We start from the raw sequence: 25,500 nt of genomic DNA, 5'->3' as shown, positions 1-25,500 counted from the left end.
CATCTCGCGTGATTAGGCACGTACACAGAGTGGATAATGCAATGATGCAGGAAACGCTGCATTGTTTGTAATCAGACAGCGACTCTGCCACTGCATTAATGCAGGTATGTTTTCTTGTGTTCTCTCTAAATGAAAATGTGTTTCAATAAAGTGAATACACATTCATTGAATACATACGGAGTACAGCACTGTTACCGTGTGATATGCATGTAGAGGGAGTGGGATTGCGGCGCAGTGAAGAGGAGGGGGAGGGGGGGATTGCAGAGCTTTACATCTCCGCTTAATGAAAAAACTGAGATTTGTATCGCAACGAAAAATAAGTAAGCCACAGATGCTTAAATGCAGTGGTAGTCCTGACAGTAAAATACTGTACTGTAATGTCATTTTAATTTAAAGGCAATTACACATAACACCGTATAGCATAGCTAAAGTCCAAATAATAACCGACTACAAAGTTTATTTTCTTAATGAAAACTTGGTTTTATTTTAACTGTTAATTTTCAAACCAAAAAAAAAATTGAGTGAAACTGAGCTCTTAGTTTGTGCAGAAAAAAAACACGTTGAATTCTTTCTCTCATTATTGTTATATTCTTCCTGTCTGTTTTATTTCCTGTCTTTTTCCTTTAACGCAAAAGCTTTTGGTCATTGTAGTCATTCAGTAAACTCGAACTTAACCAAACCTAAAGTTACAACACATCGCACGGCAGTTAAACTTGGCACCCCCTAGACACGATCACTTCTCAAGTATACTGTAGTGAAATAGGACTCTGCAGCCTTGAGTAACCATAATTGTGATCATATAACAAGTTTCTTACCCACGAGGATTTGTTTTGATGTATTGCCCTCAGTGATTGAGCACCATTGACATTTGTATACTGTATTTAAACTGCTAACACGGTGAGGCACTTTTGTTCATTGTAATGTGACAGAGTGGCTGAGGGCAGTGTAAATGATCAGGCTGGTGTCTTAATTTACAGTTTAAAACCGGTGTTGGTTTTATTTTTCTTACAGTGCGGTGGGGAAACAACCGCTAATAAAACAAACAAACAAAATAAACCTCGGTTTCAGTTGGCACACTAACTAAACGTATGGTCCCTGTGCATACATGCGGTAACTCATAACACTGCAGGGAACAAAGCTTTCATTCTCAAACTAACATACCGACTCTGCACCACAGTATCGGTCCACTTTTAAGAATCAACCACTTATAAGAATCAAATCATCCAGATATGATTCTTCTAAACAGTGTGAACTGTAGAACAATTAACAACCCAAAACATAATGGAAGAGGTAGTTGAAAGCAGTTTCAGACACATGTTGAAAATGTACCAAGCTGTGCTAAAGCAATTTCTGAAAATAATTAAGCAAATAAAAAGCCCAATGTTAGAAAGGGCATTTTAAAAGCATATGATAAGATGCTCTTGGTAAGATCATGCCTGCAAAGGAATATGGTTAGAATGTTTTACATTTGGAAAAAAGTTACAAACAAAAGGGTTGTACAATACATTTGGTATGCCTTTTTCCAGCACATGATTTAGCTGGCTAGATACAGTAAAAACCTTTCTATTACATATCTTACAGGTCTCAGTTAATTGTGATCGTATAAGAAAGGCTTGAGCCATGACAGGTATCTAGTTATCTTTATAAAAATATATCCTTGGTTGCAGTCGTATTCTGCCGGCCCAGATATCAGAATGCCAGTTAAAAACCAGATGCCTTTATGTGATGAGACGATAGGGCTTCCGCTGGCCAACTGGCAGCTGGCATGGCTGAGTTCCTCTGTGCAAAACATCTTGTTTGAGATGGTGAAGTTGTGTTTCTCCTGGCAGGTCTCCAGAGGCAGGTATGGCAGCTCCACAGTAGGCACGGGACCCTTGGTTTCATTCCAGCCACTTCCCCATCTGCTCACCACACCTGGCTTCCTCTGCATCAGAATGTGTTCCGCAAAGTCTTTTTCGGGAATGCAGATGGGAATGACATTTTTATTGAACTGGATTGGTTCCCTTAGTGTTATTAAAGCTATATCGTTCTCTGTTCCGTTCTTGTATCTGGGATGTATGTGAAGACTGTCGACGTGCAGTATTTGCATGATGTTATTATCATGACCCGTTGATTGATTTCCTAGTAAAAGAATTAACATACAAAAAAGAATTGTATGTAAACCACTATGGCTGACATCATGTAGTTACAGGATTTATTTCAACAGTGCTGTTCAAGCTGACTCAACCCATTAAACTTTCCAGAGCAGTACAGCCAGAGATGCACTTGGGTCTGGTTCTTTTGAGTCTAATTGATCAGTGCAGACAGAGGCTTTTCATAATTATAGAGATGAGGAAAGCCCCCTTCATTAAATGTTATTGGTTGACCAGTTTTAAAAAGACGATCCCACCTTTACCAAAATGTTCTGAGGAAAGTCTTTCCCCTATGCGCTTACCAGTGGCTTCTTTTCAACTGCATCTTGTGTGGGTCAGTGGTCCTCCATCGTGATTTCATTGGGAGTAATGATTTAGGGTTAACCTATTAATTGTAAAATTCTAATTCTAAATTACCCAATTGCTAACTATTTGTAAAAAGAAGAGTATACATTTATTCACATAATTAATATATTTTTTATTGTATCTAAACTCTGTGTTGGATATAACTAGGTCATTTTGTCTCATGTAGCATACATTAGTGTGTTTAAAACTTACCTACAACAACTTGAAATGTGCTGACCATGGAAACACATTTAGCTGCAGTTAGCACCAAATACTGCCCCAGGATTGCACCGCTACAAAAGCCTGTGGTGTCTTCGTTTACTAACTGAACCTTTTTTACAGAAATGAGAAAGACATTAAATGTCATCCTTTTAAAAAATAGCAAATTAAATGAACCAATGCTGGGACGAACTTTCCCATGACACCAGGGTTGACATCATATTGTGGTCAGGACCTACATTATCACCTTTATTTCTAGTATTTATCTTCATTTTTCGCTCTTTATGGTCAGAAGATTATAGAGAATGTTAAGTGTGCCTTGCACGCCCCTCAAACCACGTCAGTAACTCTGCCTCCTTAAAGAGAACATGCACAAGAACATAGCATCATTTTTCATGTGCAAGTCAGATAACTGACAGGCTGTGTTGGCTGTATTTCCTGTACTGGACAAATGAACAAATAACCATTGGCTGTCCTTTGTACTCATGAACTACTGACCATTACATATGGACTCTGGCTCCTGGAATTCTGTGTGAAGGTCTGCTGAGACTAAAATGAATGTTTTCAGTGGTTCTGATGGGAAGGTTATGTGTGGCGGCTGAAGGGAGAATACAAGGAAACCTGTGTGATTTGTACTGTAAAGCACAGTGGGGGCAGCATTATGGTATGGGGGTGCATGGCATCTAGTGACCCTGGTCAATTACACTTTATTGACGGCTTTGTGGAGAGTGATTATTATTGCAAAATTTTGGAAAAAGGCATGATAGCAAGTGGTAAGAGGTTGATTGCCCGGAAGTTTGTGTCTGAGAACCTGCTGAACGAGTGTGCAAAATTTAGGTCAGTTTAGACTGGGAAGAAAATAATTGGGCAGGATAAATAAAAAAAATTACTAGGGAAAAAAATCATACTGAAAATAAGAAGTTATGTTTGACGCTTACCTGCCAAGGGAATTGGAAAGTCGTCTGTTTTCCACAGGGAAACTTCACTGTCAATATAGAAAAGATTAAGTACTATTGTATACATTTTAAATCACTAGACTGGAGCAGTGATTGTGTCGGGGGTCTGGAGTGTTTTGGGGATTTGGGGATATCTGAATGCTCAGGGCCTTCATTTAATTTACTAGGCTGCAGCCCTCACTCCGCCCCCTGAACCACACTAAAACCTAAAAAAAAAAAAATTAAATAGTAACAGTAGTCGTTAATCCTACCTTGAGGAATACAAGTCTTTTTATTTGCACCAAGTGTGTAACCCTTTGTGCAGGAGCAAACATAAGAGTTATCGGAGCCAGGATGGCAAAATTGATCACACCCAAAGTGCACAGCGGGAAGACACTCGGCTGTATCTGGAAACCAAAACAGACATGAAAAGAAGATTCACAACCTTTCCAAGCTTCCCAAGTGACAGTCGTGTTTTTATTACAGTGAAGCTTGCACAGGTGTTGAAGGTGAGACTCTCTTACCTTTAGTCTCACATTAGCAATGGGGAGATAACCAGATGCATCTTGAAATGGGTAGTGGAAAAACATAGAGAAAATATTGCTATGAACCATGCTGAGACCAAACGTAAAAAAAAAAAAGGAAGTTTCAAGGAAATAACTGAAAACGGAAACAACATAAGAATTGCAAACCAAAGAACACAAATGAGATAAGTAGCTGAGAGAATTGTTTCATTTTGCACACCCTATTTATTCTACCTTTAACGGCAGAATGAATGGTTTATTGCTGGAATAGAAGGGTTCAGATGTTTATATTGTTCCTTCTACCACTGCAACCTCGTACCACACAAAACTTTTCACTGCATCCATGTATTAGCTGATGGTTTTAACATTGATTTATACTGCCAAATCCCTTTTCTCCAGTCCAGTTAGGGATCACATTTTGATTTAACACTTGCATTGTTCATCAGGTATAATGCAGAGTGTGCTTACCAATTTCACAGTTTTGACCTTGGTAGCCGTCCTTGCAGTCACACACATAAGCTCCAATACCATCAGTGCAGACACCCCCATTCTGACAAGGGGCTTGACGACACTGATCACCATCTGGGAAGAGAAACTTAAAACAATGACATATTGCAGTGAAGCATGTATGGGGTTGTTAAAGGAACATTAGATTTGATTTAAATATTTGTAGCAAGAACTAAAGGACTGGGATGGGTTGTGATCAAGTACAGGTTACCTAGCAACAACACAGATTGGCAGAGGATTGCTGGTGCAGGATAATTATTGATACAGGAAGTAAATATGTTATATATAAACATGTTATCCTTTGTTTTGTATTTATTTTTTATTTTTTGTCCAATTAAAATTTTCCTCCCTGATTTTCTCCCAATTTGGAATGCCCAATAGTTTTCTGCTCACCGTAGCAATTCCCCACATGGCTCAGGAGACCTGAAGATTCAGTGGGCGTCCTCCAGTCCCCTGACCAAGCCAGCTTCCTTTTTCCCCCAGGAACTCGAGAGCGGATGTCAGCGAGCTACCGACCTCTGGAGGACAAAGGCCAGTCCCGCAGGTGTCTGCTCTGAGCTCACTGGGCGCCTGACCAGCAGGGTTCGCTGTAGAGCGGTGAAGAGAAACAGTCCCTGCTGGTTTTACCTCCCTAACTCACGGGAACGCCTGGCCAATGCGATGCTTCATTCGGAGTCCTCAGCGAAGACCGGCCTACTTCGCACAGCCAGGACGCGAACCTGCACTGTATGACTCACCCTGCGCTTCTACCTGGTGAGCCACGGGGACACTTACTTTACATTTCTTTAATCTAATGTTTTAGAATGTGCTACTGCCTTCATATTTAATTAAGCTATACAGTAGAACCCTGTTTTGAGGCACTGAAAAAACCATTTAAACACTAATTGCTTGAGTGTACAGCAAAAATAGCAATTGTGACTTCACTGTCCCAATGGAGGGCACTGTATATCTGTTTGAACTGTTTGCCCTTTTCAAATATAATGAAATAAGTAATCATATATTATTTTTTTTTTTTTTCAGGTATCAGTTGCTTAAAACCCACCAGTTGCCACTAGATGCTTTTCTCGTTGCCCTCAAATTCATGCAGGTGGACGATGTGGACACTGATGAAGTTCAGTGCATTTTAGCTAATCTGATCTACATGGTAAGTACAGCGTTGTCTGCCATTGAGCCATTTGGACATCATGTTTCTTTCTTCTGTTTAAAGTCCCTGTGTCCCACAGTCATGTATTCTATGAAATATTGACATTGTTAAATTTAAATTGTCTGTTCATAAGAGGTTTGTGTGTATTTTTTCCCCTCCTCTAACTTAACCTGTGTTTTTTTTTTTTTCCTACCAGGGACACATCAAGGGGTACATTTCTCACCAACATCAGAAGCTTGTTGTCAGCAAACAGAATCCATTCCCCCCACTGTCCACTGTGTCCTAGTGCAAGAAATCAGACTTTTACTGCATTTTTATTGTCATGTGAAAGACCGTTGTGAAAAAACAGTTTTTCAGAATGACCTTGTATTGTTGAGTGATATTTTTAATTGTATGTGAATAAACATATATGTTATTGTTATTGTTAATACAGTGCACTCTGTTTATAAGAATCACTGATATAAAAATCAACTGCATACAGTGATCAAAACCATTGGGACAAAATCATTCCTGTACTAACCATGCTAAAATAATCTGCTTGTAAGAATCATTTCGGGACAAACTGACTACATGTAATATGGTTCTGTATCAAGTGCAATGACGTGTACAGCCAATAAGCTGTTTTTGAATTTGAGTTTGGTCACATCTCGCGTGATTAGGCACGTACACAGAGTGGATAATGCAATGATGCAGGAAACGCTGCATTGTTTGTAATCAGACAGCGACTCTGCCACTGCATTAATGCAGGTATGTTTTCTTGTGTTCTCTCTAAATGAAAATGTGTTTCAATAAAGTGAATACACATTCATTGAATACATACGGAGTACAGCACTGTTACCGTGTGATATGCATGTAGAGGGAGTGGGATTGCGGCGCAGTGAAGAGGAGGGGGAGGGGGGGATTGCAGAGCTTTACATCTCCGCTTAATGAAAAAACTGAGATTTGTATCGCAACGAAAAATAAGTAAGCCACAGATGCTTAAATGCAGTGGTAGTCCTGACAGTAAAATACTGTACTGTAATGTCATTTTAATTTAAAGGCAATTACACAGAACACCGTATAGCATAGCTAAAGTCCAAATAATAACCGACTACAAAGTTTATTTTCTTAATGAAAACTTGGTTTTATTTTAACTGTTAATTTTCAAACCAAAAAAAAAATTGAGTGAAACTGAGCTCTTAGTTTGTGCAGAAAAAAAACACGTTGAATTCTTTCTCTCATTATTGTTATATTCTTCCTGTCTGTTTTATTTCCTGTCTTTTTCCTTTAACGCAAAAGCTTTTGGTCATTGTAGTCATTCAGTAAACTCGAACTTAACCAAACCTAAAGTTACAACACATCGCACGGCAGTTAAACTTGGCACCCCCTAGACACGATCACTTCTCAAGTATACTGTAGTGAAATAGGACTCTGCAGCCTTGAGTAACCATAATTGTGATCATATAACAAGTTTCTTACCCACGAGGATTTGTTTTGATGTATTGCCCTCAGTGATTGAGCACCATTGACATTTGTATACTGTATTTAAACTGCTAACACGGTGAGGCACTTTTGTTCATTGTAATGTGACAGAGTGGCTGAGGGCAGTGTAAATGATCAGGCTGGTGTCTTAATTTACAGTTTAAAACCGGTGTTGGTTTTATTTTTCTTACAGTGCGGTGGGGAAACAACCGCTAATAAAACAAACAAACAAAATAAACCTCGGTTTCAGTTGGCACACTAACTAAACGTATGGTCCCTGTGCATACATGCGGTAACTCATAACACTGCAGGGAACAAAGCTTTCATTCTCAAACTAACATACCGACTCTGCACCACAGTATCGGTCCACTTTTAAGAATCAACCACTTATAAGAATCAAATCATCCAGATATGATTCTTCTAAACAGTGTGAACTGTAGAACAATTAACAACCCAAAACATAATGGAAGAGGTAGTTGAAAGCAGTTTCAGACACATGTTGAAAATGTACCAAGCTGTGCTAAAGCAATTTCTGAAAATAATTAAGCAAATAAAAAGCCCAATGTTAGAAAGGGCATTTTAAAAGCATATGATAAGATGCTCTTGGTAAGATCATGCCTGCAAAGGAATATGGTTAGAATGTTTTACATTTGGAAAAAAGTTACAAACAAAAGGGTTGTACAATACATTTGGTATGCCTTTTTCCAGCACATGATTTAGCTGGCTAGATACAGTAAAAACCTTTCTATTACATATCTTACAGGTCTCAGTTAATTGTGATCGTATAAGAAAGGCTTGAGCCATGACAGGTATCTAGTTATCTTTATAAAAATATATCCTTGGTTGCAGTCGTATTCTGCCGGCCCAGATATCAGAATGCCAGTTAAAAACCAGATGCCTTTATGTGATGAGACGATAGGGCTTCCGCTGGCCAACTGGCAGCTGGCATGGCTGAGTTCCTCTGTGCAAAACATCTTGTTTGAGATGGTGAAGTTGTGTTTCTCCTGGCAGGTCTCCAGAGGCAGGTATGGCAGCTCCACAGTAGGCACGGGACCCTTGGTTTCATTCCAGCCACTTCCCCATCTGCTCACCACACCTGGCTTCCTCTGCATCAGAATGTGTTCCGCAAAGTCTTTTTCGGGAATGCAGATGGGAATGACATTTTTATTGAACTGGATTGGTTCCCTTAGTGTTATTAAAGCTATATCGTTCTCTGTTCCGTTCTTGTATCTGGGATGTATGTGAAGACTGTCGACGTGCAGTATTTGCATGATGTTATTATCATGACCCGTTGATTGATTTCCTAGTAAAAGAATTAACATACAAAAAAGAATTGTATGTAAACCACTATGGCTGACATCATGTAGTTACAGGATTTATTTCAACAGTGCTGTTCAAGCTGACTCAACCCATTAAACTTTCCAGAGCAGTACAGCCAGAGATGCACTTGGGTCTGGTTCTTTTGAGTCTAATTGATCAGTGCAGACAGAGGCTTTTCATAATTATAGAGATGAGGAAAGCCCCCTTCATTAAATGTTATTGGTTGACCAGTTTTAAAAAGACGATCCCACCTTTACCAAAATGTTCTGAGGAAAGTCTTTCCCCTATGCGCTTACCAGTGGCTTCTTTTCAACTGCATTTGTGTGGGTCAGTGGTCCTCCATCGTGATTTCATTGGGAGTAATGATTTAGGGTTAACCTATTAATTGTAAAATTCTAATTCTAAATTACCCAATTGCTAACTATTTGTAAAAAGAAGAGTATACATTTATTCACATAATTAATATATTTTTTATTGTATCTAAACTCTGTGTTGGATATAACTAGGTCATTTTGTCTCATGTAGCATACATTAGTGTGTTTAAAACTTACCTACAACAACTTGAAATGTGCTGACCATGGAAACACATTTAGCTGCAGTTAGCACCAAATACTGCCCCAGGATTGCACCGCTACAAAAGCCTGTGGTGTCTTCGTTTACTAACTGAACCTTTTTTACAGAAATGAGAAAGACATTAAATGTCATCCTTTTAAAAAATAGCAAATTAAATGAACCAATGCTGGGACGAACTTTCCCATGACACCAGGGTTGACATCATATTGTGGTCAGGACCTACATTATCACCTTTATTTCTAGTATTTATCTTCATTTTTCGCTCTTTATGGTCAGAAGATTATAGAGAATGTTAAGTGTGCCTTGCACGCCCCTCAAACCACGTCAGTAACTCTGCCTCCTTAAAGAGAACATGCACAAGAACATAGCATCATTTTTCATGTGCAAGTCAGATAACTGACAGGCTGTGTTGGCTGTATTTCCTGTACTGGACAAATGAACAAATAACCATTGGCTGTCCTTTGTACTCATGAACTACTGACCATTACATATGGACTCTGGCTCCTGGAATTCTGTGTGAAGGTCTGCTGAGACTAAAATGAATGTTTTCAGTGGTTCTGATGGGAAGGTTATGTGTGGCGGCTGAAGGGAGAATACAAGGAAACCTGTGTGATTTGTACTGTAAAGCACAGTGGGGGCAGCATTATGGTATGGGGGTGCATGGCATCTAGTGACCCTGGTCAATTACACTTTATTGACGGCTTTGTGGAGAGTGATTATTATTGCAAAATTTTGGAAAAAGGCATGATAGCAAGTGGTAAGAGGTTGATTGCCCGGAAGTTTGTGTCTGAGAACCTGCTGAACGAGTGTGCAAAATTTAGGTCAGTTTAGACTGGGAAGAAAATAATTGGGCAGGATAAATAAAAAAAATTACTAGGGAAAAAAATCATACTGAAAATAAGAAGTTATGTTTGACGCTTACCTGCCAAGGGAATTGGAAAGTCGTCTGTTTTCCACAGGGAAACTTCACTGTCAATATAGAAAAGATTAAGTACTATTGTATACATTTTAAATCACTAGACTGGAGCAGTGATTGTGTCGGGGGTCTGGAGTGTTTTGGGGATTTGGGGATATCTGAATGCTCAGGGCCTTCATTTAATTTACTAGGCTGCAGCCCTCACTCCGCCCCCTGAACCACACTAAAACCTAAAAAAAAAAAAATTAAATAGTAACAGTAGTCGTTAATCCTACCTTGAGGAATACAAGTCTTTTTATTTGCACCAAGTGTGTAACCCTTTGTGCAGGAGCAAACATAAGAGTTATCGGAGCCAGGATGGCAAAATTGATCACACCCAAAGTGCACAGCGGGAAGACACTCGGCTGTATCTGGAAACCAAAACAGACATGAAAAGAAGATTCACAACCTTTCCAAGCTTCCCAAGTGACAGTCGTGTTTTTATTACAGTGAAGCTTGCACAGGTGTTGAAGGTGAGACTCTCTTACCTTTAGTCTCACATTAGCAATGGGGAGATAACCAGATGCATCTTGAAATGGGTAGTGGAAAAACATAGAGAAAATATTGCTATGAACCATGCTGAGACCAAACGTAAAAAAAAAAAAGGAAGTTTCAAGGAAATAACTGAAAACGGAAACAACATAAGAATTGCAAACCAAAGAACACAAATGAGATAAGTAGCTGAGAGAATTGTTTCATTTTGCACACCCTATTTATTCTACCTTTAACGGCAGAATGAATGGTTTATTGCTGGAATAGAAGGGTTCAGATGTTTATATTGTTCCTTCTACCACTGCAACCTCGTACCACACAAAACTTTTCACTGCATCCATGTATTAGCTGATGGTTTTAACATTGATTTATACTGCCAAATCCCTTTTCTCCAGTCCAGTTAGGGATCACATTTTGATTTAACACTTGCATTGTTCATCAGGTATAATGCAGAGTGTGCTTACCAATTTCACAGTTTTGACCTTGGTAGCCGTCCTTGCAGTCACACACATAAGCTCCAATACCATCAGTGCAGACACCCCCATTCTGACAAGGGGCTTGACGACACTGATCACCATCTGGGAAGAGAAACTTAAAACAATGACATATTGCAGTGAAGCATGTATGGGGTTGTTAAAGGAACATTAGATTTGATTTAAATATTTGTAGCAAGAACTAAAGGACTGGGATGGGTTGTGATCAAGTACAGGTTACCTAGCAACAACACAGATTGGCAGAGGATTGCTGGTGCAGGATAATTATTGATACAGGAAGTAAATATGTTATATATAAACATGTTATCCTTTGTTTTGTATTTATTTTTTATTTTTTGTCCAATTAAAATTTTCCTCCCTGATTTTCTCCCAATTTGGAATGCCCAATAGTTTTCTGCTCACCGTAGCAATTCCCCACATGGCTCAGGAGACCTGAAGATTCAGTGGGCGTCCTCCAGTCCCCTGACCAAGCCAGCTTCCTTTTTCCCCCAGGAACTCGAGAGCGGATGTCAGCGAGCTACCGACCTCTGGAGGACAAAGGCCAGTCCCGCAGGTGTCTGCTCTGAGCTCACTGGGCGCCTGACCAGCAGGGTTCGCTGTAGAGCGGTGAAGAGAAACAGTCCCTGCTGGTTTTACCTCCCTAACTCACGGGAACGCCTGGCCAATGCGATGCTTCATTCGGAGTCCTCAGCGAAGACCGGCCTACTTCGCACAGCCAGGACGCGAACCTGCACTGTATGACTCACCCTGCGCTTCTACCTGGTGAGCCACGGGGACACTTACTTTACATTTCTTTAATCTAATGTTTTAGAATGTGCTACTGCCTTCATATTTAATTAAGCTATACAGTAGAACCCTGTTTTGAGGCACTGAAAAAACCATTTAAACACTAATTGCTTGAGTGTACAGCAAAAATAGCAATTGTGACTTCACTGTCCCAATGGAGGGCACTGTATATCTGTTTGAACTGTTTGCCCTTTTCAAATATAATGAAATAAGTAATCATATATTTTTTTTTTTTTTTTTCAGGTATCAGTTGCTTAAAACCCACCAGTTGCCACTAGATGCTTTTCTCGTTGCCCTCAAATTCATGCAGGTGGACGATGTGGACACTGATGAAGTTCAGTGCATTTTAGCTAATCTGATCTACATGGTAAGTACAGCGTTGTCTGCCATTGAGCCATTTGGACATCATGTTTCTTTCTTCTGTTTAAAGTCCCTGTGTCCCACAGTCATGTATTCTATGAAATATTGACATTGTTAAATTTAAATTGTCTGTTCATAAGAGGTTTGTGTGTATTTTTTCCCCTCCTCTAACTTAACCTGTGTTTTTTTTTTTTTCCTACCAGGGACACATCAAGGGGTACATTTCTCACCAACATCAGAAGCTTGTTGTCAGCAAACAGAATCCATTCCCCCCACTGTCCACTGTGTCCTAGTGCAAGAAATCAGACTTTTACTGCATTTTTATTGTCATGTGAAAGACCGTTGTGAAAAAACAGTTTTTCAGAATGACCTTGTATTGTTGAGTGATATTTTTAATTGTATGTGAATAAACATATATGTTATTGTTATTGTTAATACAGTGCACTCTGTTTATAAGAATCACTGATATAAAAATCAACTGCATACAGTGATCAAAACCATTGGGACAAAATCATTCCTGTACTAACCATGCTAAAATAATCTGCTTGTAAGAATCATTTCGGGACAAACTGACTACATGTAATATGGTTCTGTATCAAGTGCAATGACGTGTACAGCCAATAAGCTGTTTTTGAATTTGAGTTTGGTCACATCTCGCGTGATTAGGCACGTACACAGAGTGGATAATGCAATGATGCAGGAAACGCTGCATTGTTTGTAATCAGACAGCGACTCTGCCACTGCATTAATGCAGGTATGTTTTCTTGTGTTCTCTCTAAATGAAAATGTGTTTCAATAAAGTGAATACACATTCATTGAATACATACGGAGTACAGCACTGTTACCGTGTGATATGCATGTAGAGGGAGTGGGATTGCGGCGCAGTGAAGAGGAGGGGGAGGGGGGGATTGCAGAGCTTTACATCTCCGCTTAATGAAAAAACTGAGATTTGTATCGCAACGAAAAATAAGTAAGCCACAGATGCTTAAATGCAGTGGTAGTCCTGACAGTAAAATACTGTACTGTAATGTCATTTTAATTTAAAGGCAATTACACAGAACACCGTATAGCATAGCTAAAGTCCAAATAATAACCGACTACAAAGTTTATTTTCTTAATGAAAACTTGGTTTTATTTTAACTGTTAATTTTCAAACCAAAAAAAAAATTGAGTGAAACTGAGCTCTTAGTTTGTGCAGAAAAAAAACACGTTGAATTCTTTCTCTCATTATTGTTATATTCTTCCTGTCTGTTTTATTTCCTGTCTTTTTCCTTTAACGCAAAAGCTTTTGGTCATTGTAGTCATTCAGTAAACTCGAACTTAACCAAACCTAAAGTTACAACACATCGCACGGCAGTTAAACTTGGCACCCCCTAGACACAATCACTTCTCAAGTATACTGTAGTGAAATAGGACTCTGCAGCCTTGAGTAACCATAATTGTGATCATATAACAAGTTTCTTACCCACGAGGATTTGTTTTGATGTATTGCCCTCAGTGATTGAGCACCATTGACATTTGTATACTGTATTTAAACTGCTAACACGGTGAGGCACTTTTGTTCATTGTAATGTGACAGAGTGGCTGAGGGCAGTGTAAATGATCAGGCTGGTGTCTTAATTTACAGTTTAAAACCGGTGTTGGTTTTATTTTTCTTACAGTGCGGTGGGGAAACAACCGCTAATAAAACAAACAAACAAAATAAACCTCGGTTTCAGTTGGCACACTAACTAAACGTATGGTCCCTGTGCATACATGCGGTAACTCATAACACTGCAGGGAACAAAGCTTTCATTCTCAAACTAACATACCGACTCTGCACCACAGTATCGGTCCACTTTTAAGAATCAACCACTTATAAGAATCAAATCATCCAGATATGATTCTTCTAAACAGTGTGAACTGTAGAACAATTAACAACCCAAAACATAATGGAAGAGGTAGTTGAAAGCAGTTTCAGACACATGTTGAAAATGTACCAAGCTGTGCTAAAGCAATTTCTGAAAATAATTAAGCAAATAAAAAGCCCAATGTTAGAAAGGGCATTTTAAAAGCATATGATAAGATGCTCTTGGTAAGATCATGCCTGCAAAGGAATATGGTTAGAATGTTTTACATTTGGAAAAAAGTTACAAACAAAAGGGTTGTACAATACATTTGGTATGCCTTTTTCCAGCACATGATTTAGCTGGCTAGATACAGTAAAAACCTTTCTATTACATATCTTACAGGTCTCAGTTAATTGTGATCGTATAAGAAAGGCTTGAGCCATGACAGGTATCTAGTTATCTTTATAAAAATATATCCTTGGTTGCAGTCGTATTCTGCCGGCCCAGATATCAGAATGCCAGTTAAAAACCAGATGCCTTTATGTGATGAGACGATAGGGCTTCCGCTGGCCAACTGGCAGCTGGCATGGCTGAGTTCCTCTGTGCAAAACATCTTGTTTGAGATGGTGAAGTTGTGTTTCTCCTGGCAGGTCTCCAGAGGCAGGTATGGCAGCTCCACAGTAGGCACGGGACCCTTGGTTTCATTCCAGCCACTTCCCCATCTGCTCACCACACCTGGCTTCCTCTGCATCAGAATGTGTTCCGCAAAGTCTTTTTCGGGAATGCAGATGGGAATGACATTTTTATTGAACTGGATTGGTTCCCTTAGTGTTATTAAAGCTATATCGTTCTCTGTTCCGTTCTTGTATCTGGGATGTATGTGAAGACTGTCGACGTGCAGTATTTGCATGATGTTATTATCATGACCCGTTGATTGATTTCCTAGTAAAAGAATTAACATACAAAAAAGAATTGTATGTAAACCACTATGGCTGACATCATGTAGTTACAGGATTTATTTCAACAGTGCTGTTCAAGCTGACTCAACCCATTAAACTTTCCAGAGCAGTACAGCCAGAGATGCACTTGGGTCTGGTTCTTTTGAGTCTAATTGATCAGTGCAGACAGAGGCTTTTCATAATTATAGAGATGAGGAAAGCCCCCTTCATTAAATGTTATTGGTTGACCAGTTTTAAAAAGACGATCCCACCTTTACCAAAATGTTCTGAGGAAAGTCTTTCCCCTATGCGCTTACCAGTGGCTTCTTTTCAACTGCATCTTGTGTGGGTCAGTGGTCCTCCATCGTGATTTCATTGGGAGTAATGATTTAGGGTTAACCTATTAATTGTAAAATTCTAATTCTAAATTACCCAATTGCTAACTATTTGTAAAAAGAAGAGTATACATTTATTCACATAATTAATATATTTTTTATTGTATCTAAACTCTGTGTTGGATATAACTAGGTCATTTTGTCTCATGTAGCATACATTAGTGTGTTTAAAACTTACCTACAACAACTTGAAATGTGCTGACCATGGAAACACATTTAGCTGCAGTTAGCACCAAATACTGCCCCAGGATTGCACCGCTACAAAAGCCTGTGGTGTCTTCGTTTACTAACTGAACCTTTTTTACAGAAATGAGAAAGACATTAAATGTCATCCTTTTAAAAAATAGCAAATTAAATGAACCAATGCTGGGACGAACTTTCCCATGACACCAGGGTTGACATCATATTGTGGTCAGGACCTACATTATCACCTTTATTTCTAGTATTTATCTTCATTTTTCGCTCTTTATGGTCAGAAGATTATAGAGAATGTTAAGTGTGCCTTGCACGCCCCTCAAACCACGTCAGTAACTCTGCCTCCTTAAAGAGAACATGCACAAGAACATAGCATCATTTTTCATGTGCAAGTCAGATAACTGACAGGCTGTGTTGGCTGTATTTCCTGTACTGGACAAATGAACAAATAACCATTGGCTGTCCTTTGTACTCATGAACTACTGACCATTACATATGGACTCTGGCTCCTGGAATTCTGTGTGAAGGTCTGCTGAGACTAAAATGAATGTTTTCAGTGGTTCTGATGGGAAGGTTATGTGTGGCGGCTGAAGGGAGAATACAAGGAAACCTGTGTGATTTGTACTGTAAAGCACAGTGGGGGCAGCATTATGGTATGGGGGTGCATGGCATCTAGTGACCCTGGTCAATTACACTTTATTGACGGCTTTGTGGAGAGTGATTATTATTGCAAAATTTTGGAAAAAGGCATGATAGCAAGTGGTAAGAGGTTGATTGCCCGGAAGTTTGTGTCTGAGAACCTGCTGAACGAGTGTGCAAAATTTAGGTCAGTTTAGACTGGGAAGAAAATAATTGGGCAGGATAAATAAAAAAAATTACTAGGGAAAAAAATCATACTGAAAATAAGAAGTTATGTTTGACGCTTACCTGCCAAGGGAATTGGAAAGTCGTCTGTTTTCCACAGGGAAACTTCACTGTCAATATAGAAAAGATTAAGTACTATTGTATACATTTTAAATCACTAGACTGGAGCAGTGATTGTGTCGGGGGTCTGGAGTGTTTTGGGGATTTGGGGATATCTGAATGCTCAGGGCCTTCATTTAATTTACTAGGCTGCAGCCCTCACTCCGCCCCCTGAACCACACTAAAACCTAAAAAAAAAAAAATTAAATAGTAACAGTAGTCGTTAATCCTACCTTGAGGAATACAAGTCTTTTTATTTGCACCAAGTGTGTAACCCTTTGTGCAGGAGCAAACATAAGAGTTATCGGAGCCAGGATGGCAAAATTGATCACACCCAAAGTGCACAGCGGGAAGACACTCGGCTGTATCTGGAAACCAAAACAGACATGAAAAGAAGATTCACAACCTTTCCAAGCTTCCCAAGTGACAGTCGTGTTTTTATTACAGTGAAGCTTGCACAGGTGTTGAAGGTGAGACTCTCTTACCTTTAGTCTCACATTAGCAATGGGGAGATAACCAGATGCATCTTGAAATGGGTAGTGGAAAAACATAGAGAAAATATTGCTATGAACCATGCTGAGACCAAACGTAAAAAAAAAAAAGGAAGTTTCAAGGAAATAACTGAAAACGGAAACAACATAAGAATTGCAAACCAAAGAACACAAATGAGATAAGTAGCTGAGAGAATTGTTTCATTTTGCACACCCTATTTATTCTACCTTTAACGGCAGAATGAATGGTTTATTGCTGGAATAGAAGGGTTCAGATGTTTATATTGTTCCTTCTACCACTGCAACCTCGTACCACACAAAACTTTTCACTGCATCCATGTATTAGCTGATGGTTTTAACATTGATTTATACTGCCAAATCCCTTTTCTCCAGTCCAGTTAGGGATCACATTTTGATTTAACACTTGCATTGTTCATCAGGTATAATGCAGAGTGTGCTTACCAATTTCACAGTTTTGACCTTGGTAGCCGTCCTTGCAGTCACACACATAAGCTCCAATACCATCAGTGCAGACACCCCCATTCTGACAAGGGGCTTGACGACACTGATCACCATCTGGGAAGAGAAACTTAAAACAATGACATATTGCAGTGAAGCATGTATGGGGTTGTTAAAGGAACATTAGATTTGATTTAAATATTTGTAGCAAGAACTAAAGGACTGGGATGGGTTGTGATCAAGTACAGGTTACCTAGCAACAACACAGATTGGCAGAGGATTGCTGGTGCAGGATAATTATTGATACAGGAAGTAAATATGTTATATATAAACATGTTATCCTTTGTTTTGTATTTATTTTTTATTTTTTGTCCAATTAAAATTTTCCTCCCTGATTTTCTCCCAATTTGGAATGCCCAATAGTTTTCTGCTCACCGTAGCAATTCCCCACATGGCTCAGGAGACCTGAAGATTCAGTGGGCGTCCTCCAGTCCCCTGACCAAGCCAGCTTCCTTTTTCCCCCAGGAACTCGAGAGCGGATGTCAGCGAGCTACCGACCTCTGGAGGACAAAGGCCAGTCCCGCAGGTGTCTGCTCTGAGCTCACTGGGCGCCTGACCAGCAGGGTTCGCTGTAGAGCGGTGAAGAGAAACAGTCCCTGCTGGTTTTACCTCCCTAACTCACGGGAACGCCTGGCCAATGCGATGCTTCATTCGGAGTCCTCAGCGAAGACCGGCCTACTTCGCACAGCCAGGACGCGAACCTGCACTGTATGACTCACCCTGCGCTTCTACCTGGTGAGCCACGGGGACACTTACTTTACATTTCTTTAATCTAATGTTTTAGAATGTGCTACTGCCTTCATATTTAATTAAGCTATACAGTAGAACCCTGTTTTGAGGCACTGAAAAAACCATTTAAACACTAATTACATTTAAAAATAAGGATAAAATGTTTGGAAATAACTACCTAACAGAGAGTTAAGTCCTTAGTCAGGATGCCTAAGGGTCACAGAGGGCCTTGAGCCTAGAAAGAAACAAATAGGGCCATATCTGCACTCACTTATTTTGTCCTTTGCAATTATAGCCAAAAGTGTAGAGTACAAATCCTAGGATGTTATGAAAAGCTTTGAGAATCTGGTCCAGTTTAGATTGATTACTCCCCCTGAATGCTGATCTCAGGTTCAAATGAATTGAAATGCATGCAAATAACACTAAGTTTTACTCAATAATAAAAATGAAGAATTAAAATTTGGGACTGTTGGAAGTGAATTCTCAACCTTGGGGACTGCAAACGAGCGTGTTAATCGCTAGGCAACAGGAGTTGAGCTCCTGGGCCTACTGTACATGATATCAGTCTCTAAACAGAATGTGGTCATGTAACAGGCATCCCTGTCTTAAACTGCTTAGCTTTTTTGGATCTTACGTAAATATGCGACCTAAAATCAGGAATACAAGTCTTGCAATAGCTTTATATGATGGCTTTGTATCTAAGGTTTCGTTTATTAATTTTCTCAAAAAACTGTAAACTTGGTAGACATTGAAAAAGACACTTGCTTTAATGCTTTCCACCAGTTTCTTTAGTTTTGCTCAGAATTGATTCATTTTAGATAAACTTAGTACCAAAAGAAGTAACCTACCGTCAGTAATGCATGATTTCCTGTCTTGTCCAAGTTTATACCCCTCAACACATGAACACGTGACGACCCTTTCCACCTTGCATAAGTGCTCACAACCCCCATTGTTGGTTTGGCACAGCTTTGGAATTTCTAAAGGGTGTTTAATCAAGATTTAATAAACAGACGTTACCAGCTATGCATTATAAATCATGTAATTTTCAAATTGTGTTGTGTAAATTTAAATACTTTGTTTATGTACTGTACAGTGCTTTGTGATACTTTGTATGAAAAGCACTATATAAATGTAATAAATAAATAAATAGTTCAAAAACACAGTGCTTAATAAATAGATGGGCTGTAATGCATTAATTAAGCAATAAAGAACACTGGGGTGTACATTACATGCGATTTGTGGGTTGCGAAAAGGATTGTGGGATTTTGTAACCTCAATACCTAAAGCCAGTAAGTGTTTGTTAGTGGAGTGATATGGTTCTACTGCAGCAGGTGATCAGACTGCTGACAGTAGTTCCGGAGATATGCTAAAATTGCTATTGATGATTTATCATTTACATATACCCTGTCAGCCAATCAGATAGCAGGATTTATCTGCATTGTGACTGAATAGGCATGGTAGAACAGTAACAAATGGTAGTAACAAATGATTTAAAAATATAATAGATGTAAGGCAATCATGAGGCCACAGCCGTATTAAGGTATAATTTTAATTAATTATAAAATCTAAAATGTTTGAATTTGCAGTTTTGTGGCCTGCTTCTTTGTTCTGAATTTAGTAAGCAGTTTTTCAAAAGTAGATGGGAGGTTTGTTATTCAGAGTGGAAGAAATGCTGTAAATGCCTGTTCTGGTTGGTTATTGATATGCTTATCATATTAATAGTTTCACACTTTAGTTTGGGGGTTGCAATAGTACTCAGTGACAGGAGCCTCAGTGTTTAAGACAGCACACATCACTTACATTTGACATTATTATGGCAGGTTTCTACATGTTATAAGTTCACAGTTATTTATTTTCAAAGTGGTATTCATTTATAACATATCTAATATATTAATATATAATGGAGTTTCCTACCTACATGTTTGTTCCAGAATTCATTCTAGAAAAAAAAGATGACAGTTGTTAAAACAAAATAGTTTCTGGATTACTTTGATTTCATGTTTTTTTTTTTAAATTAAGGATATGGGTTATCAGTGGGCCTGGACTATTGTACCAAAATCAAATACATACTGTGTGACCAGTACACCGTCTCCACCCTTGCTGTTCATAAAGTGGTATTTACAGTATATACCAGTGATTATTGGAGTGTGTTTGACAGTGCATTCTATACCATTCCTATACGTCCCCCCTCCCAAAGGTTTTACTGTGTGTTATACTGGATCTATTTCATAGCTCTGACCAGACCTATACCCTATACCTATACCAAAGTGTACCCACTGAAGGGGAATCAATCATAATAACAACAACACAGGAAAAATAACTACAGCTCATTTGGATCCAGATTTTATTTCAGTAGACTCTCTTACATATTGAAGTAAGTCTGTGTCTGGTTAATACTAGCACACAGTAATACAAACAATGACCAGGCTAACATTGTTCAGCAGGATCCTGGCAATGCTTGTAAAGTGAGAAAGAAGGGCCAGTACTCACAGTTGGTTCTTCCTTCTCAAACACTTCCCTCGCTTCTTCATAGCTGCACTGCTCCTCCTTGCATTCTCTTTCCAAGTTACCTTGTTTTAGCTCTTCAAAAAAGCTGTTGGCACGCTTATGTCTTCTGAAAACTTGACTTGCACTCTCTTGCGACAGAAATACTAAAATAAAAATCTACAGTAAGATGCTGGTACACAAGTAACAGCTCTGTACGGGTTTGGAGGGGGAGGGTGGCTGCTTTTATAAAAAAAAATAATGCTTTGCCTTGTGTAATGTGGTTATAAAAATACAGCACCATCCTCTCCCCACGTCAATATCACACAGTAACATTCTTAAAGTTTACAGAGATATGTAGTCGCCAAACACACTTTAAACAGTTACTAACACCTCAAAAATACAATGACCCTCAGCAAAAGAAGGTTTAATCTCAGATTTAAAGCCACATTACTGATTTCACACACACAATACATACCGTTTGCTTCGATAAAGGTCAGAGAAAAGAAGTAAAGACATATATAAACATAGTATATATAGTATATATAAACATTTCTTTAATCAAATATTTTAGAATGTGCTCATGCCTTAATGTTTAAATTAAGCTATATAACCTGTTTTGAGGGCATTACCATCTGGTAGTTGACAGTGAAAAAAACATTTGACTAATGAAATTTAAAAACAAAGGATAACATTTTTGGAAATAACTACCTAACACAGAGTTAAGTCCTTAGTCAGGACGCCTGATGTCACGGGGGGCCTTAAAGAGTAGCTAAGTAGCGCGGTTCTGAAACATTTAGTGTTGCACGTCCCCAGGTGTTGCTACAACTGTTTAAATATCGTACCTGTAATTTATTTTCAAATTGGCCACTCTAGTGCACTGGGTTTTGAGATCTCTCCTCTAAATCACTGCAGGCAGGAAGAGCGATTTAAAAAAAAAATGAAAAAACATAACAGCAGGTGCTCTGGTTTTTCTGTTCTGTACCACATCATGGATTGTTATTCCTGTGTTACCTGTTTTACAATGTGGGCAATAATCCTTACACTGTCAGTGCACTAGAGCAGCCATTTTGAAAAGAGCTTTGAAACACACTTTAAAGTTATAAGTCTAAAAAGTTGTCAGGGTGTTAACAATGAAAAGAAAAACTACAGGTATGTTATTTAAACAGTTGTAGCAACACCTGGGGATGTGCAACGCTATATTTTTTGGAATCCCGCTATTTACTCTAAGCCTAGAAAGATCTCAGGTTCAAATTAATAAATGCATGCTAACAGCACTAAGATTTACTCAATACAATCTCTAAAACAAGTCAAATTCCAGTCTTAATAAAATATGTACATAACAATGAAGAAATAAAAACTTGGGACTGCTGGAAGTGAATTCTCAACCTTGGGTACTGCAAGTGAGCATGCTAATCGCTAGGCAACAGGGGTTGAGCTCCCGGGCCTACTGTACATGATTTCAGTCTCTAAACAGAATCTGGTCATAATACAGGCATCCCTGTCTTAAACTGCTTAGCTGTTTTGGTTCTTACTTTACAGGTGCTAAAGCCTGAAATATGTGACCATGTGACCATGCTCAACGCTTTCAGATAGACCCCAATATGACCTAAAATCAGAAATACAAGTCTTACAATAGCTTTAATGACTTTGTTGTCAGCATAAAACCTGAATCTAAGGCTTCATTTATTCATTTTCTCAACTTGCTAGACATTGAAAAAGTCACCCATTGAAACATTTCTTCTTAGAATTGATTACTTTGAAGTTGTGGATAAACTTAGGTAACCTACCATCAGTAATGCATGATTTCCTGTCTTGTCCAAGTTTATACCCCTCAACACATGAACACGTGACGACCCTTTCCACCTTGCATAAGTGCTCACAACCCCCATTGTTGGTTTGGCACAGCTTTGGAATTTCTAAAGGGTGTTTAATCAAGATTTAATAAACAAACAGGTCGTTACCAGCTATGCATTATAAATCATGTAATGTTCAAATTGTTTATTAACACAGACTGCTTAATAGATTGGCTGTGATGCATTAATTAAGCAATAAGGAACACTGGGGTGTACATTACATATGATTTGTGGATTGCGAAAAGGATTGTCGGATTGTGGGTTACTGCTAAGAGGACAATTCATGAAGTAAACAGTTGAGGGATAATTGAGGGATAATAACAATAAGGCACCCCAAAGTATGGACTATATTCAGAAAGCAAAGTAACAGCTCCCTTCATGGAGTGTAACCTCAATACCTAAAGCCAGTAAGTGTTTGTTAGGTTTGTGGAGTGATATGGTTCTACTATAGCAGGTGAGCAGGCCGCTGACAGTAGTTCCAGAGATGTGCTCAAATTGCTGTTGGTGATTACCTTTTATATATACCTTGTCAGCCAATCAGGAAGCAGGATTTCTCTCCATTGTGTATGGGAGGTTTGTTATTCAGAGTGGAATAAATGCTGTAAATGCCTGTTCTGGTTGGTTATTGACATGCTTATCATATTAATAGTTTCACACTTTAGTTTGGGGGTTGCAATAGTACTCAGTGACAGGAGCTTCAGTGTTTAAGACAGCACACATCACTTACATTTGACATTATTATGGCAGGTTTCTACATGTTATCAGTTCACAGCTATCTAATTTATTTTCAAAGTGGTATTAATTTATAATATATCTAATATATTAATATATAGTGAAGTTTCCTACCTACATATGTGTTCCAGAATTCCTTCTAGAAAAACAAAAATTATAGTTATAGTTAAAACAAAATAGTTTCTGGATTGCTTTGATTTCATTTTTTTTTTATTAAGTATATGGGATATCAGTGGATGATTGTACCAACATCAAATACATACTGTATGACCAGTACACCGTCTCCACCCTTGCTGTTCATAAAGTGGTATTTACAGTATATACCAGTGATTATTGGAGTGTGTTTGACAGTGCATTCTATTAAACCATTCCTATACGTCCCCCTCCCAAAGGTTTTACTGTGTGTTATACTGGATCTATTTCATAGCTCTGACCAAACCTATTCCCTATACCTATACCAAAGTGTACCCACTGAAGGGGAATCAATCATAATAACAACAACACAGTGAAAAATAACTACAGCTCATTTGGATCCAGATTTTATTTCAGTAGACTCTCTTACATATTGAAGTAAGTCTGTGTCTGGTTAATACTAGCACACAGTAATACAAACAATGACCAGGCTAACATTGTTCAGCAGGATCTTGGCAATGCTTGTAAAGTGTGAAAGAAGGGCCAGTACTCACAGTTGGTTCTTCCTTCTGAAACACTTCCCTCACTTCTTCATAGCTGCACTGCTCCTCATTGCATTCTCTTTCCAAGTTACCTTGTTTTAGCTCTTCAAAAATGCTATTGGCACGCTTATGTCTTCTGAAAACTTGACTTGCACTCTCTTGAGGCAGAAATACTAAAATAAAAATCTACAGTAAGATGCTGGTACACAAGTAACAGCTCTGTACGGGTTTGGAGGGGGAGGGTGGCTGCTCTTATAAAAAGAAATAATGCTTTGCCTTGTGTAATGTGGTTATAAAAATACAGCACCATCCTCTCCCCACGTCAATATCACACAGTAACATTCTTAAAGTTTACAGAGATATGTAGTCGCCAAACACACTTTAAACAGTTACTAAACACCTCAAAATACAATGACCCTCAGCAAAAGAAGGTTTAATCTCAGATTTAAAGCCACATTACTGATTTCACCTGGATACAATACAAGTACCTTTTTAAATTGGTACTTTGGAAAGAAAAAAAAGCACATAATACATACCGTTTGCTTCGATAAAGGTCAGAGAAAAGAAGGAAAGACATATCCACAAAAGCTGAGCCTTCATGGTTTTGCTGGTAAGCAGTCCCCTCCACCAGCTGACAGATTGTGTATAAAACAAAATGGACAAAAGTTCAATGACCAGCTTGGAAAAGAAAACAAAGCCTAACCAGGCCCCTCACAGAATTTAGGAGAGTGAGTACTGGACGGAGGAGACACTGTCACCCACCCATAGGGGAAAAGCGACTATTGTATTTATTCTACAGATAGAACCAGATATCCGTTATAATTATTATTATTATTATTATTATTATTATTATTATTATTATACAATCATAACATGCATATATATATATATATATATATATATATATATATATATATATATATATATATATACACACACACATAGGCATGTTATACACACACAATATATTAAACACAACTAAAATAAAAAGTTGTGTAAAGGAAGTTGTGCTGGAATGCCGTACACATATTAGCATTCTCAAATATTTGATACACACTCCCTGGAGAAAGGCTACTATTGAAAGTGCCACTCGAGCTGTCCTCTCGTGATCCCACGGGGGTGTCACCTGCTCTGCTGTCAAACAGGTAGACAGCAATTAGTTTGATTTTTGTATAATATTTTATAACATGTGCAAAACAGGTATAAGGCTCAGGAAGGATAATGTAGTGGCAAGAGAAGAATGGCTTTAGTTGAGTTAAAATGAAAAAAAAGTCCTGAAATTTAAATTCAAAAAGCAAAACAACAGGGACTTGTGAGACTGTGTTTATGCTAATGACAAGAAAAACGTGTGTTTCAAATCCTGGTTTTCCCTAATTACTGATTTCAGGGAAGCACCAGTCATCAAGGAGAAAAGCACATCAGGAAGGCAGCGTCAGCGAATGTTTAAC

At 38.6% G+C, this 25,500-nt stretch overlaps 3 protein-coding genes and 2 long non-coding RNA genes across 5 annotated transcripts; 2 read left to right on the top strand and 3 right to left on the bottom strand.

Annotated features, from left to right (window-relative positions):
* Positions 1–970: 970 nt before the first annotated feature.
* LOC131737795 (coagulation factor X-like) lies at positions 971–4,778 on the bottom strand. The gene is made up of 5 exons (XM_059029260.1): positions 4,624–4,778; positions 3,904–4,038; positions 3,635–3,681; positions 2,691–2,808; positions 971–2,121 (listed from the first exon to the last, which is right to left on the bottom strand). The coding sequence occupies exons 4-5, from the start codon at positions 2,716–2,718 to the stop codon at positions 1,589–1,591; spliced, it is 561 nt and encodes a 186-aa protein (XP_058885243.1). The 5' UTR covers positions 2,719–2,808; positions 3,635–3,681; positions 3,904–4,038; positions 4,624–4,778; the 3' UTR covers positions 971–1,588.
* Positions 4,779–5,576: 798 nt separating this feature from the next.
* LOC131737796 (uncharacterized) lies at positions 5,577–6,227 on the top strand. Its single transcript, XR_009329417.1, has 2 exons — positions 5,577–5,806; positions 6,003–6,227. It is a non-coding gene; the product is annotated as an uncharacterized LOC131737796 (long non-coding RNA).
* A 1,192-nt stretch (positions 6,228–7,419) lies between these two features.
* On the bottom strand, positions 7,420–11,228 carry LOC131737887 (coagulation factor X-like; the record flags this gene model as incomplete). The annotated part of the gene is made up of 5 exons (XM_059029668.1): positions 7,420–8,570; positions 9,139–9,256; positions 10,083–10,129; positions 10,352–10,486; positions 11,072–11,228. Coding segments are annotated over 5 exons (990 nt in total), but the record flags the coding sequence as incomplete, so codon positions are not given.
* A 799-nt stretch (positions 11,229–12,027) lies between these two features.
* On the top strand, positions 12,028–12,675 carry LOC131737797 (uncharacterized). Its single transcript, XR_009329418.1, has 2 exons — positions 12,028–12,254; positions 12,451–12,675. It is a non-coding gene; the product is annotated as an uncharacterized LOC131737797 (long non-coding RNA).
* A 1,192-nt stretch (positions 12,676–13,867) lies between these two features.
* On the bottom strand, positions 13,868–24,786 carry LOC117407291 (coagulation factor IX-like). Its single transcript, XM_034012126.3, has 12 exons — positions 24,589–24,786; positions 24,065–24,225; positions 23,493–23,517; positions 22,581–22,709; positions 20,797–20,957; positions 20,221–20,245; positions 19,155–19,283; positions 17,521–17,634; positions 16,801–16,935; positions 16,532–16,578; positions 15,588–15,705; positions 13,868–15,018 (listed from the first exon to the last, which is right to left on the bottom strand). The coding sequence occupies exons 1-12, from the start codon at positions 24,650–24,652 to the stop codon at positions 14,486–14,488; spliced, it is 1,641 nt and encodes a 546-aa protein (XP_033868017.3). The 5' UTR covers positions 24,653–24,786; the 3' UTR covers positions 13,868–14,485.
* Positions 24,787–25,500: the final 714 nt, after the last annotated feature.

The sequence above is a fragment of the Acipenser ruthenus genome, chromosome 8 (assembly GCF_902713425.1).
Source record: "Acipenser ruthenus chromosome 8, fAciRut3.2 maternal haplotype, whole genome shotgun sequence".
NCBI classification, from domain to species: Eukaryota; Metazoa; Chordata; class Actinopteri; order Acipenseriformes; family Acipenseridae; genus Acipenser; species Acipenser ruthenus.
Note: the sequence above shows the minus strand (reverse complement) of the source record. Positions and strands in the feature narration are given on the sequence as shown.

What these genes read in the sequence shown, in the direction of transcription:
- LOC131737795 (XM_059029260.1), bottom strand. Translation starts at nt 2,718, where the DNA reads ATGGTCAGCACATTTCAAGTTGTTGTAG. An exon ending in CACATTTCAAGTTGTTGTAG is followed by an intron (nt 2,122 to 2,690) that starts GTAAGTTTTAAA and finishes TTCTTTTACTAG; the next exon opens with GAAATCAATCAACGGGTCAT.
- LOC117407291 (XM_034012126.3), bottom strand. Translation starts at nt 24,652, where the DNA reads ATGAAGGCTCAGCTTTTGTGGATATGTCTTTCCTTCTTTTCTCTGACC. An exon ending in GACCTTTATCGAAGCAAACG is followed by an intron (nt 24,226 to 24,588) that starts GTATGTATTATG and finishes TTTTTATTTTAG; the next exon opens with TATTTCTGCCTCAAGAGAGT. An exon ending in ATTCTGGAACACATATGTAG is followed by an intron (nt 22,710 to 23,492) that starts GTAGGAAACTTC and finishes AACACCCTTTAG; the next exon opens with AAATTCCAAAGCTGTGCCAA.